We start from the raw sequence: 14,307 nt of genomic DNA, 5'->3' as shown, positions 1-14,307 counted from the left end.
ATCATTCCCATTGCAAATCTTCCCATTGTCAACTCTGCCTCCTCTAACTCTGCCTCCTGGCTATTTGTAGGTCCACTGTCTCCAAACCATCCATCATAACAGGTCTTACTATCATCTTGTAGTACCATCTTCTCACATCTCCACGCTCTCTTCCACTACTACTACAACTACTACTACTAATAATAATATTCTGTGAGTGTTATGGTAGATAGTTATTGCACGTGGTACTGGTGGGTTACTGGTGTTGATTTCCAGGAACGAGATCCTGTATTTAGAACAGATGTATTTGTTCTTCAAGAATCCACTGCTCAAATGCCCAAGATGAGCTGATATTGTTTTCCTTTAATTTAAATGTTAATTACTTAATTAATTAATTTTACTGCCCAGCACTTTAAAATCAAATATATTCAGATTATGATCCCATTTCACAGACTAAAGCAGTTGCTTCTCATAACTGAGACACAACACAATTAGGTCTGCCATTTTTGTCTGAAAAATACAACAACATTTTTATTGATCACCAGAATAGTTGTGGATTTAGTCACCACAAAGTGAACCCCTTGAGCTTGTCTTAGAGTAAGAAAGCGAAGTGCATGCAAGTATTCATTTATAATGGCCTAGCCATAAATAGCATTCTGCCCTGCCATAAAATAAAATGGCATTTTATGTCAATGCCATTATTATGTACTACTTTGTCATTACAACATTTTGGGCGGTACCCGAATGCATCATTGGATGAGATGGCTAACAAGTGGTTAGCAGCGGTTAGCTGGTGTTTCGCTTCCTTTTTAGCGTAGTTCATGTGTAACAAGTTAAGTGTTTTGACGTCTCCAGACGGAATGATTTGGGTGAGACGCATAAATGTGAACATTATCGTATTTCTTACGGATTTATTTAAAGTTGTCGCCACTTAAGGGTTCATATTATATGTAATCTTAGTTAGCTAACTAATAGCAAGCCTAACAAGCCTACGCTGTATTTATCTGCTTGGGATGAATATATTGATAATTTTCTTTTTGGCAGTTAAAGGGAAAAATAACATAAATACGTAATTGCGGGACAACAATAGAGCAATAACATGCCAGTCAGAGTCTTAAAAACTCATGTAACTCTCGTTTGAGCATCCAGCGATAGATGAACGATAAATACTGGAAAGTCACATGCACAGCTGTGTTCATCTTTCAACTATGCCGGATGACTCGTCTTCTGTTTCCATCAGAGAGTTAAAAAAGTTAATCAAAATGGCTTGACCGTGCACTCAGTTTGTAGGTAAGTGTAGAAGCGACTTTGAACAATTGAATTGTTAGTTTTTTTGAACTGTTCGCCATGGCAAGTGCCTTTGCAGCAAAAATGGGATTTAACTCGCTGATGAGAAAACAAGCGAAGACCTTCAACGTCAGGATCTCCACAATGGAGTCGGACCTGGAGTTCAGCTGCGAGGTGAGACTAATCTTAAATCCATTCCGCTTGAGCCGAGACTTTTCGACATTTGTAGTGACCGTGGCCACAACGCCAGGTACTGCTAATAACGACTAGTTACTAATGTATTTACAACTGCTTGATAAGAATCTAATGGATAGAGTAACTGAATGGGTACAGGTGTCCATTCCTTTTTAAGATAAACAATTAGCACTTTTCGACACTAGATGGCAGCAGTCAACTGTGACCCATGAACTGAACAGCTGTAGCTGATATTATGGTGATATCAACTACAGTTTATGTATAATATTATATATAAACATATAACATATAACAGATGATTATCTGTTATATATTTATCTGTGTCTTCTGCACCAATGTGATCAGGGAAATAGTTGGTGGCAAAAGTCAGTGCATTATAAGGTTTGCTGAAGTTTATCTGCTAACAGAGATTTATGCTGCTTTTTAAAATGTAATTTTGGCCTTTGTGTGGTGTTTTGGGTTTATCAAATGACTTGGGGATATGTGAGAATTGAAAGGCTTCAAAATGACTTGCAGACACCATGCCTTTTTTAATTTTTACAAGGGAGGAACCCCACTAAACTTTAGAGATAGTAATTACACATAACAGCGTCATCCGAGTTACAGGTTTCTATTTTCTGTGCTAGGATGACGATTGTATCAATTATGGGTTGAAGAAGAACCACATAATAAGTATTGGTCATATAGACAGTGTTCTTTCAGCCTTGCATAGAAGTATTGCATGGTCAAGGTTGCCATTCCTTGTGCATGGAGAGTTTTTTATCCTATTCTTTTGCGGTTCTTAGGGCATTTTTTCATGCCAGCCTTGGAAGCACTTGACAGTAGCTTGCAACCCAAGTTAACTCAGAGGCTAGAGATGAAAGCCAATCTAAATTGGATATGTGTCCCTGATATGCCTACCTCTTAGCTCTCAGCAGGATGAGGAGAACATGTATGATTCTCTGCTTGGAACCCAGTGTTGTAATAGAAATGCCAGTATGACTAGATAACAAAGATGCAGGATATTATGAATGCAAAATTCCCTCCTATTTTTTTCTGTGTTACAGGTCAAGTGGAAAGGAAAAGATCTTTTTGACTTGGTGTGCCGAACTCTTGGACTGAGAGAGACATGGTTCTTTGGTCTCCGGTATAACATCAAGGACACAGTTGCATGGCTTAAAATGGACAAAAAGGTGACTGCTGCACTTAAATTGTTTAAAAAAAACTATGTGCTATGTAAATGCTGTTAATATAGATATAGGAGTCATGACAATAAAAAAAAAAAAAAAAGTTGTTTATTTGTTGTTGCAGGTTCTAGATCAGGAGGTGCCAAAAGAAGAACCCATCACCTTTCACTTCCTGGCCAAGTTTTACCCTGAAAATGCAGAGGAGGAGCTAGTGCAAGATATCACACAACATCTCTTCTTTCTACAAGTAACTATACGCTGTTTATGTGCATCATTTTGTACATTTAGACATTTGTTCTCTCATTGTCAATGTAAGTCAGGACATATGTAGTGCACACTGAAATATTTGATTTTACCAGATTTTTCTTCGGCCTCTGGGTTTGCTATGGAGCTTTTGCTTGTCTCTGACATTATGTTATCTCAGCAGCTCTATAAGTCAAAATTACTGCAGGATATTAGCTACACAACATGCTTGTCTTGGAAGAACCGTGGATTTTGGATTATTACTTTAGGGAAGAGCGTTTTTTCTCTCTCTACATTTTCCAGTGCAGGTGTGGGCATGTTTGAGCCTTTAAAACAACACAACATCAGAGGAGGAACTTTCTGAAAAAAAACAAACAAACAACCCCCCCCAACAAACCTGCACCTAAAGCTTTGAAAATACTTTGCAACACGGAGATTATCCATTGCACATTTGCACAACATGCATTTGGCTAATGTGCTTTTTCTGTGACTTTCTTACTCTTCTAATCCAGTGGCAACAGGGCCTCTGAATCTATATTTTTCCCCCTAGGTTCTTGAGCAGAAGGCTCTGTAATATACTTTTTCTGTTCTCTAGGTCTGATTGTGTGCGGCCACTTGGAATCAATGCACAACATATTACCACTATCCTTTCTATCCTTTTAATACTCTTCTAGGATTTCCCGCAGAGCCTGACACACCATTCCCCTCGCACAAGATAGGATTTGTAACTGTGCGCTTGTCGTCCAGTGCCACCGGCCACGTTTATCAATTAATAGTTAGATTTTAAAGGCTCAGTTATTGCCCCAATTAATAACATATCCTCTATGGAATGTTTATCTCCCCTAACACTCCCATCATATCTAGCCAAATGTGCTAGTTTAACGTGACTTTCAACTGCAGTGCATTCCAGTGTTTGGGTAGAGCACTTATCTACTTAAGGCATATAAAGTGTCTCTCTGTGTCCTTAATCCGTATAAAGGTAGTTGGAGTAATTTATTTATTCCAAAGGGAAGACCTTGCTTAAAAAAGACAAGAGCAAAGAAATAAGAGCAGTGCACAAGAAGTGCAGAGCTACAAGGGGAAATAAATACAAATGTGTAGTAAATTGCGTTGCTTGTCTTCCTATTACTTTGCTCTCATTAATTCCTATAATGTCAAGAGGTGCTCTCTGTTTAGTGTCACAGGCATGTCAGGTGGATTAGTCCTTATCAGAAATGGTCACCCACCCGTATAGAAACACACACACAACACACATAGACACTTATCACATACTTTAGACCACTCGCACAAACAGACACATGCACATCTTTGTCACCTCAGCCTGTAATCTTAGCAACAACTTTGTCTCATTTGTAAACCAGATTCCAGCGTCAACCTCTGAGTGCATGCCATGATTAGGGGCTGTCACCTCTGGCTCCACACCTTTGTTAGTTCAAAAACAAGAGAAGACAGCATGACTGGCTTTGCAAATTAATGAGGTTAAAAGCATAAAATTGTCTTATATAAGTACAGCTGAAGTATGTTTGCACCATCTAACCTTACCATTAGATTTTGTGCTCAGTATGCAGTTATGCAAGCATGAAACTCAGTTAGTTTGATAGGTGATGCTATTCAGGTAGTGACACCTAATGAGAAGCAGAACTCTTATCAGGAGGGACCTTGTTATAGGGGATTCATGCCCATTAAAAAAAGTCATATTAATATTGTGATCCTTGACAGTTAAGTCAACACTAAACATGCACCGGTCTTTCTGTAAGCTACAAACTGTTTACCACTCTTGACACTGAAAAGAGTGAATTCATAGACAGAACAGTTAATCCTGGAGATGCAGAAATAACACATATTATAAAAACGGGTGGTTCTCCTTTAGTTATCATTTGGTGCTTTTTTAGGACTTGTCATTAGGCTCTTCTGGTATCTAAGCTGGTATTCCTAGGGCATCTTAATGATCATATGAAATGGTGTTGTTTTATGTACATAGTTCCTGGCTCTGTCTAATAGGTCCCTATGTGACTATGATGTTTAAGTCTTACAATACAGTGGGGCAAAAAAGTATTTAGTCAGCCACCGATTGTGCAAGTTCCCCCACTTAAAATGATGACAGAGGTCAGTAATTTGCACCAGAGGTACACTTCAACTGTGAGAGACAGAATGTGAAAAAAAAAAAATCCATGAATTCACATGGTAGGATTTGTAAAGAATTTATTCGTAAATCAGGGTGGAAAACAAGTATTTGGTCAATAATAAAAATACAACTCAATACTTTGTAACATAACCTTTGTTGGCAATAACAGAGGTCAAACGTTTACTATAGGTCTTTACCAGGTTTGCACACACAGTAGCTGGTATTTTGGCCCATTCCTCCATGCAGATCTTCTCGAGAGCAGTGATGTTTTGGGGCTGTCGCCGAGCAACACGGACTTTCAACTCCCGCCACAGATTTTCTATGGGGTTGAGGTCTGGAGACTGGCTAGGCCACTCCAGGACTTTCAAATGCTTCTTACGGAGCCACTCCTTTGTTGCCCAGGCGGTGTGTTTTGGATCATTGTCATGTTGGAAGACCCAGCCTCGTTTCATCTTCAAAGTTCTCACTGATGGAAGGAGGTTTTGGCTCAAAATCTCACGATACATGGCTCCATTCATTCTGTCCTTAACACGGATCAGTCGTCCTGTCCCCTTGGCAGAAAAACAGCCCCATAGCATGATGTTTCCACCCCCATGCTTCACAGTAGGTATGGTGTTCTTGGGATGCAACTCAGTATTCTTCTTCCTCCAAACACGACGAGTTGAGTTTATACCAAAAAGTTCTACTTTGGTTTCATCTGACCACATGACATTCTCCCAATCCTCTGCTGTATCATCCATGTGCTCTCTGGCAAACTTCAGACGGGCCTGGACATGCACTGGCTTCAGCAGCGGAACACGTCTGGCACTGCGGGATTTGATTCCCTGCCGTTGTAGTGTGTTACTGATGGTGACCTTTGTTACTTTGGTCCCAGCTCTCTGCAGGTCATTCACCAGGTCCCCCCGTGTGGTTCTGGGATCTTTGCTCACCGTTCTCATGATCATTTTGACCCCACAGGATGAGATCTTGCGTGGAGCCCCAGATCGAGGGAGATTATCAGTGGTGTTGTATGTCTTCCATTTTCTGATGTTTGCTCCCACAGTTGATTTTTTCACACCAAGCTGCTTGCCTATTGTAGATTCACTCTTCCCAGTCTGGTGCAGGTCTACAATACTTTTCCTGGTGTCCTTCGAAAGCTCTTTGGTCTTGGCCATGGCGGAGTTTGGAGTCTGACTGTTTGAGGCTGTGGACAGGTGTCTTTTATACAGATGATGAGTTCAAACAGGTGCCATTCATACAGGTAACGAGTGGGGGACAGAAAAGCTTCTTACAGAAGACGTTACAGGTCTGTGAGAGCCAGAGATTTTCCTTGTTTGAGGTGACCAAATACTTATTTTCCACCCTAATTTACGAATAAATTCTTTACAAATCCTACCATGTGAATTCATGGATTTTTTTTTCACATTCTGTCTCTCACAGTTGAAGTGTACCTCTGGTGCAAATTACTGACCTCTGTCATCATTTTAAGTGGGGGAACTTGCACAATCGGTGGCTGACTAAATACTTTTTTGCCCCACTGTATTTATTTGGCACACTTCATCCTGTTTCCAGACCTCTCTCGAAAGTGATCAAATACCAAACACTGTAGCAGTGATAGTTGAAAGTTAAGTTACCTGGTTTGAAGACTGCATTTATGTAAGGAAATAAACACATCCCTTGGCACTGTTGTTTTTAACCATCTTTGATCAAGCAAACACATAATCTGCTTTGAAGCACTGCCTTTATAATGGTAATATGCTCAAAGACACATAAAATTGACATTTTGTCATAATTCAAATAAAACAGATGAGTCACAAGAAATTGCTAAGTATGATTGTGGGAATCTCGTGAAATCAGGTTGAATCATGCAGGAAGAGACTCAGAAGATCAAGGAGAGCAAAGATGGTCGCATGTGTTGACATGATGTACTGCTACCCAATTGTGAAAGCTATTTCTGTCAGGGTATATTTATACTCATTCGTTCTACACATTTCAAGTGTTATTTAAGCAAGGTCCATGCCTCTCTTCACAAAATTAGGTAAGAAAGATGGTTCTCAGGAAGAGATGAATAGAGACTGTTCTCTGAGGCTTTGAGCTGTCGGGTCTCTGAGACCTTATCAAATGGAAAAATCTACTCTAAACAGAAAATGTCTTACAAGCTCACACCTTCATTTATGACAGCTTCATATTTATAAAGTTAGAGTCTGTGGTTCCAGGTTTAGTACCAATGAATGGAAACTTTTTTGTGAAGTTAAAAATGGAAACTGTCTGATTAAAAAGCCTGACATAGCCAGGGTCAGGCCCTCTTTTGTATGTACCAAGATCTCAAGAGCTTTCTATGGCCTTCAGAGGAAAAAAGTAAAGCTGGTTATATTTCGGTACTCCTCAGGTGAAAAAGAAGATCCTTGACGAAGAGATTCATTGTCCCCCTGAGGCGTCTGTGCTGTTGGCCTCCTATGCTGTCCACGCTGAGGTAGGTACTCATTTTGGGACTTTGTGGATGCAGCTTACTAAAAACTTTCTAAAATGAACTTGTAAACAGCATGGATTTATTTTATGGGATTTCAGAAGAAATGGCATTTTCTCTGTTCAGTACCTGAATTTAGTACTGCATGTACGGTTTACTCTTATGAACTGTGGGTTTGACTTCTATAATCTTCTCATATTTGGCTTTGCCTAGAGAAGCCATAAATCATCCAATGTGGATCCAGATTGCTGCTGTTCAGTTCTTGATAAGGACCAGAAGAGCATATTTCATTTTCCCTTGATAGTTCCAGTGTTTTTTGGCTGTTTTTACAAAACTAAGAGGTGGAATTTTATGAACAGGAAGGAACTTGGTAAAAAAGTCTCCTTGAGAGATCACTGTCTTTAGGATAGTGGTAGGATATTAGAGCTCTGCCTTTTTCATGAGGTACTACACAACCTCAGCTGAAGTATACAAACCAAGAACCTAGCTACAAGCTTATTTTTTTAAAATAAGTGTTCTAAAACATAGAATTAGCTACACTCCTAAAGCACCAGCTGGGTGTTGCAGCCACCCAGCAGGTGTGGAGGCAGCAGGAAATCTCAGCTAAATAAAATGGCACAATCCATTTTCATTAAACAGTAGCATGACATTCGTTACTAAACAGGTGTGAAAGAATAGTCCATTGTTCAGTTTCATGGCTTTAGCATTTTGCTCTTTTAAGTAAGGTGTACAAGCTGTAACAAGAACAAAGAACTTTGTAGTAATAGGGGTTATCACCTTGAAGGATGCAATACTGTTGTGGAAAAATCCTGCAGTTGGCAGCAAATGGTTTCCCGACAGAGAAGTCATAAATCACCCTTAATTGATCCAGATTGCTGCTGTCTAAGTGAAGGAGGTTGGGTATATTGAGGTCTTCTTCAAAGGCAAGACTATGATGATGCATGAGATCGATAGGGTGACTGATGGATTACGTGGTTAGTTGTTGTGTTTATGACATTCCAAACAACTTGCCAACAAGGAAGTTGCAGACTGACCTCTGGTGGACAAACTATGTAACACTTAGTCATGACATGGTTGAAAGGTGTTTCTTCTGTCTCTTACTCAAATTCAGTAGTTCATTTATCGGTCGTTATAAATGCTGAAATGGATATATTTCGGGAAATAGCAAATTTATAGGCCAGATAAGTTTTAGATCCTCAATAATTATTGTACACTCTAGTTCTAACTAATAATATACATAAAAATACAAATGTTGTTAACTAATATGGAAGAAGCTTGTAGTAGAGCCATTTGTCTAGGAGCCGGTTATGGAATTGGCTGAACAGTCATTCAGATTGCTAGACTTGCGTAAATGTTGATTTAAACAAATCAAAGCCTGAGAAATGAGAATGTAATCAATGTGAATCATTGAAGATTCCCAAAATGGAAGAAAATGCAACTAATTGCACTGGTGGATTATTCATGCCAGCTCAAACTGACCTTTCCAGAGTGGCTTTTGCCAAGGGTTAGGTTTAGGGTTTAATTTTGTTGGTTTTTACTTAAGATTATTAAAATTACTTTGATGTCTGTTAGCTGGTGATATGTGTATGCTAGTCAATATCTTTTCACTGTTTATTTTTTCAGTACTTTACATGAAAGTAGGCATATTATCTCTATAAAGTGCATTGCCCTGTATGAAATGTGCTCTGTTTTTATATGTCTTTGATCTATTGGTAAAGGATCACATATGTTACCTGTAGGCTATGGAAATCATTCCACACAAAAGAGCACACTTAATAAATGTCAAGCGATCTTAGTCGTCTTGGTTGAAGGATCCCATCTCTCTTAAACCCGCAAGAAAATGATCAGGAAACTGAGGTGCAGCTTTTGCTTGCTACCTCAAAGATTTGCCCAAGAGGCCTCAGAGACTTGCCTTTCCATGCCAATTTGACAGGGCTAGGTTAAAAGAAACTGTGTGGATCAAGAAAAGTCAGCAAATCAGCACAATCCCTGTGCTCCCCGGTATCAGCAACAACATAACATACTGGTCCACAATCTGTTTTTTATTTAATCAGCAGTCCACTTTGATTAGTGTCAGTTCGAATAAAATGGGATTGTAGAAGAGGCAGGTACTTGTTTAGTAGTGCAGCTGCTGAGAGGGTTTTGGCAGACGTTTCCCTTCTCCTTCTCTCATCATGAGCTTTTTTTGTCCATAACCACTGTGCAGACAGTGAAGTAGAGTATATCACACAGTGGGATCTACTTTGGTGCTCTGCCACATCTTTAATCATGATTATGCCACTCTGAAGACAGAAATAGGAGGAGAGTAAAGGCTTATTCAAGACTGCTTTAATGTTTAAAAGAGAATTTCCTTATAATGTGGATCATAGCTCTGTTCAGGTCACAGAGAATTCTTCTGTGTAATCAGTTTTAAAGGTTAGTAGAAAGTGCTGTATAACTCACAGTGAACGCAGTGGGAAGCTAGAAAAGCTAACATTACCATGCATGAGTTGTAAAGAATGCGCAAATAGAGCAGAAAATAGAGGGTGGCGAAATTTGTGTGTAGACAGAGACTCTTGATTCTTTTGCAACTCTGTGTGTAGACAGAGACTCTTGATTCTTTTGCAACTCTGTGCCCATGCACAGGTGAAAACCTGTGCATGGGCACAGAGTAATTTTCATACAGTGAATTCAAAGAATATAAAAAAATAAAATACTCAAAGGCATAAATAACCAGCACTATTTTCATCAGTGATTAATCTGACAGTAACATTCATCATGGTCTTGCCGATGGTCAATAAAATGCCCACTGCAATTTAATCAAGGCCAAGGTGAAGTCTTATGTAAGAGACTTCAGATTGTTTCACAGTCATGACTTGCACTTAGATGTAGAATACATATAATGGTTTATAGAAGTTTCCACCTTACACTCGCATACAGATCAGAAAAATGTGAAAATGTATAAAATAATTATTAGTTACTGGATTTGAGATCTATACCTGCTGCCCTGTGCTTATGTGTGTGTGTGTGGATTTTACAGTTGTGAAAAATTCAGTACACTCCATGGAAATTATTCTTTTTTATAGAAGTTAAACTTTGATCATCTCTTAAGCTGCACATATTAACCTGTCAGGGTTTTCAGTCTTTTATGTCAGTGTCTGATGTTTTCAACTCAGTGAATGATATTTCAAAAGAAATAATATAACATTTCAAAAAACTTGTTCTGAAATATCAGAAAGTAGAGAAATAGAGAAATGCAATATGCATTCAAGAGGTTGATCCATAATATAATTTGTTGACGGAGTATCGTCATTAAACGGTGAACTTGATATCAAAGGAAAGCTCGCTTTGTTAACTGAGAGTAAATGTTAAATCTTATAAATATATAAACCTTTAGCTTTTTTTTTGCTGCTAACAAAACTATATTCTTGAAATTCCATAAGAAAATAAGCATAAATTAGTCTCTATTAAACTTTTTTTTAATGATAAAGACAACATTCCTCTTTGAACTTTGGGGATATCTACTGTTGGTTCCAATTGTACACAGTTGTACACGTTGGACTTTGTGTGTTCTATATGTTCTTTATTGTATCCATTTTCTAAACATCTTATCAGGGAACGACAGGGGCCTGAGTAATGGAAAAATGAGCTGGAAGGGAAAAATATTCCACATATTTTACATCTAAGTGAAAGATTCAAGTCTACGATTGTGGGAAAAATCAGAAGTCTTTAAATTGAAGACATGACCTTGGTGGGGATTTTTTTGACCATCTGATGATGAACCATGGACCAAGACCATGATAATTATTTTTTAGATAATAACTGATGAAAATAGCCCTGGAGATTTTTTGGTCATTTTCAGAATTTCATTAGGGAAGAGAAAACAGATAAGTTGCACAAAAAAGTAAGTACACCTCTACATTTTTTGGATCCATTAAAATTAACTTAGAGGGTTCAAACTAGATGCCAGTGACAACTTTTTGTTATTGAAGTGTGGTATGTTTTCATGCCAGCATCTAAAGAACTCTATGATTGTGGAATCTTGTGAGTCTGGAATGAAAGTCATCTAAAAGACTTGTCTTGAATTGGTTGCCCCAATGTATTCAGCCCAAAAGTACACTGTTTAATGTCTGTAAGATCACCAAAATGTCCTCAATATCTGCAGGTAATTCTCACAGCTGCTGGCTGGTTTGAAAGTGCATGTGTATACAGCCAGAAAGAGATTGCAGAAATTTGACCTGCATGGGAGGCATGCCAGGAAAAAAGCCTTTTATGATGAAAATGGTTTGGGGTTGAGTCACTGCCTCAGGAATTGGGCAGCTTGCAGTCATTGATTCAGCTTTGAATTCTGCATCAAATCAGAACATACTTAAAGATAACGTGAGACCACATATCCAAAGCTGTTGTCAGAAACAGTGGGCAATTATTCAAAAATGACTTTAAGAAATGATATCTGGTGAAGGGAACAATCCTAGCTTATGTATTAAATCTTTCCACAGATATTAAAAGTATTCATATTTAACAGCGGTTGCCTGGTTTGAGTTTTCATGGTGACTTTGCACCCTTTGCAAAGTCAGTTTCAGTTTCTTCCTTCTGGATGAAGGTTTCTGGTCCCAAAATGTTGAACAACAAGGTTTAAGAACAGCTTTGTTCAGCAGCCATCACACAGATGAATAAATTATAGCTTTGTTACTTTGTGGATTACATGATGCTCAAAACTATTATTAGTTTTTAGTATTTTGTACTACGCTTATCTGTTGTCTGTTGTGTCTGTATTGAGAGTGTGCATGTGAGGATCGATGATTTACAACTGCAAACCAGACCTACCTACGGGTACAAATAAAGTAACCTGAACCTTTTATTGGGAGATTACTGGAAAATTTCATTTTCTATGTGGTTGCGTTCATGTAAATACCCTCTATGTTTTGGTTCTGTATCTGATGCGATGCCTTTCCAAAACTTTCAGTAAAGCCAGCAGTGTCCATACTTTTTCAGCCTTTGTAGGTCTGCAGAAGTTTTACTGTGTCCTTTTTTATATCCTAAGCAAGTGCAGTGCTAGAAGGGAGTGTTGACATGGAATTTCAACAAGAAGCCACCCTGGAAAAATGTGCAGGCAGTCATTTTGGCACAGAGGGTATGTAGGGAATGAGACTGAATCACTCGGCCATTTGTAATACGTGTCGTGCTGAGTGGGGAGGGATATGAGAAGCTAAAAGGCATGAAAGACACAGGTGGGAATAGCTCTGTTTTACAGGTGGCTTTCACAAAACATGTACTAATATATATTTTTTGAAAATCCTGAGCCATAATCTACTTACTTTGTAGTTGTATCCCAGTCTGGGTTTTATGGGACAGATACAATGATTTCAAATATGTCGCTTTTTTCAGTTTAATTCTGGTTATTCAGTATTCATTGGAAGTTGTCAGCTTTGCCTTGAGAGTATTAAAATTCTACCTGTCCAAAGTGTTATAATGGGTAATCCTGCCACAGTCAGGTCATCTAGCATTAACATTTGTGACACTGAGGCAGGGAACTGTGGAAAAAATGATATAGACAACAAGCTGGTGAAACACATCAGGTTAATCCCCTTTTGCAGTCGTTCACTGTAGCAACAAGTAACTGGAAAAGCTTAGCTATGAAACCAGAAAGTATTTTTTATTTATTTGTCATTGTTGTTACTTATATTATTCCAACTGTAGTGCACATGGGTTAGGCTGAAGCATGTTTAAATATGATGACTTAAATGAACAAAGCCTTTCCCTGTTGGCTTCTTGCTTTTGCCAGACAGAGTGAGATTCAACCCTTGTTGTTTCAGCCAGATAAACCCATTTTGTAAAGCTTTTATTGCACTTGTAGTAATGTAACAAGTTGTCTCTAATTTGAGTAACACTCTTCTTCTCTACCTGACTGTGCTCCATGTGTTTGGTAGGGTTTTACTCAGTGAGTGTAAACAGTTATACCAGGAAACATCAAGCTAATTTACTAATATGAGAGCAGTTTGAAGCGGTCTGACACAAGCGTGTTGATGTCATGAAATATTGCACTTGCGTGGTCGATATGTAATCTTATTTTGTTGCCAAGATAATTGCTGGGTGGCAAAAAGATGTGATCATAATGACTGCCTGGACTTAGGTAAATGAGTAATTTGAGCTAAATACTGAGGCCTACTTACTGTTACATGGTAATTAAAGTAAATGCAATGTTTAAGATTTTCTCCATCTCTTTGTGCAAGCATCTTAAAATTGCCATTTAGCACAGAAATGTCTGAGAATTGTTGAATCCATAGAACATTTCCTTTGCTGGTGTGAGAAAATCTGTATTTTTCATTTTTTATTGGTTTTCTTTACATGGAATAGTGTGATAAATTCCCTTCTTCTGTTGTATTTGGGGTTTATTGAATATAATGTCCATTAATTAGCCGTTGCAGACTGCGGAGCTGCTGTTGGCGGTCATCAGTTAAAGATATTGACAAAAAGCTATCTTGGACAGTCGATTACCACGGGTAGTTTGGAGTTGTTTTGAAATAATTGGAAGGTAAGTAATCAGAACGTATCTGAGAGCATTGTCACTGGCAAAATATCACCGTGTCTGTCACTGAGCTGAAGCCCAGTGGAGCCACAAAACCTTAATAAGTCTATATATCATCAATTATGAAGCAATTACAAACAAGCAGGTGTTGAACCTCGGGAGCAGAAGTGGGAAGATGGGAAACTGAAATAAAGGGATCTAATTAAATGGCCATTGGCTTCACCAGTCTGTTAGTCACTGCAGTGATGTTCAGGATTTGCAGGCATATTACATTTAGGTCTGTTAAATACTGTTTTCACGCTATTGTGCACAAAAATAATATAAAAATACCAATATTAAAGCTTTAATCACAACCAAA

At 38.4% G+C, this 14,307-nt stretch overlaps 1 protein-coding gene across 1 annotated transcript in view; it reads left to right on the top strand.

The window, feature by feature from the left end:
* The first annotated feature begins 717 nt into the window (after positions 1 to 717).
* Positions 718 to 14,307, top strand: part of nf2a (NF2, moesin-ezrin-radixin like (MERLIN) tumor suppressor a) — a 31,801-nt gene continuing 18,211 nt past the window's right edge. The window contains exons 1-4 of the mRNA XM_086315206.1: positions 718 to 1,440; positions 2,508 to 2,633; positions 2,752 to 2,874; positions 7,364 to 7,447. Coding sequence (XP_086171332.1) covers positions 1,327 to 1,440; positions 2,508 to 2,633; positions 2,752 to 2,874; positions 7,364 to 7,447 — 447 coding nt within the window. The 5' untranslated portion in view covers positions 718 to 1,326. The remainder of the gene's footprint in view (positions 1,441 to 2,507; positions 2,634 to 2,751; positions 2,875 to 7,363; positions 7,448 to 14,307) is intronic.

The sequence above is a fragment of the Aulonocara sp. 'chitande type north' Nkhata Bay genome, linkage group LG12, assembly GCF_057382095.1.
Source record: "Aulonocara sp. 'chitande type north' Nkhata Bay isolate Kocher_YH1m ecotype deep benthic linkage group LG12, A_spYH_male_GT1.1, whole genome shotgun sequence".
Classification (NCBI taxonomy): Eukaryota; Metazoa; Chordata; class Actinopteri; order Cichliformes; family Cichlidae; genus Aulonocara; species Aulonocara sp. 'chitande type north' Nkhata Bay.
The sequence above is the reverse complement of the archived record's forward strand: the minus strand, read 5'-3'. Positions and strand labels throughout refer to the sequence as shown.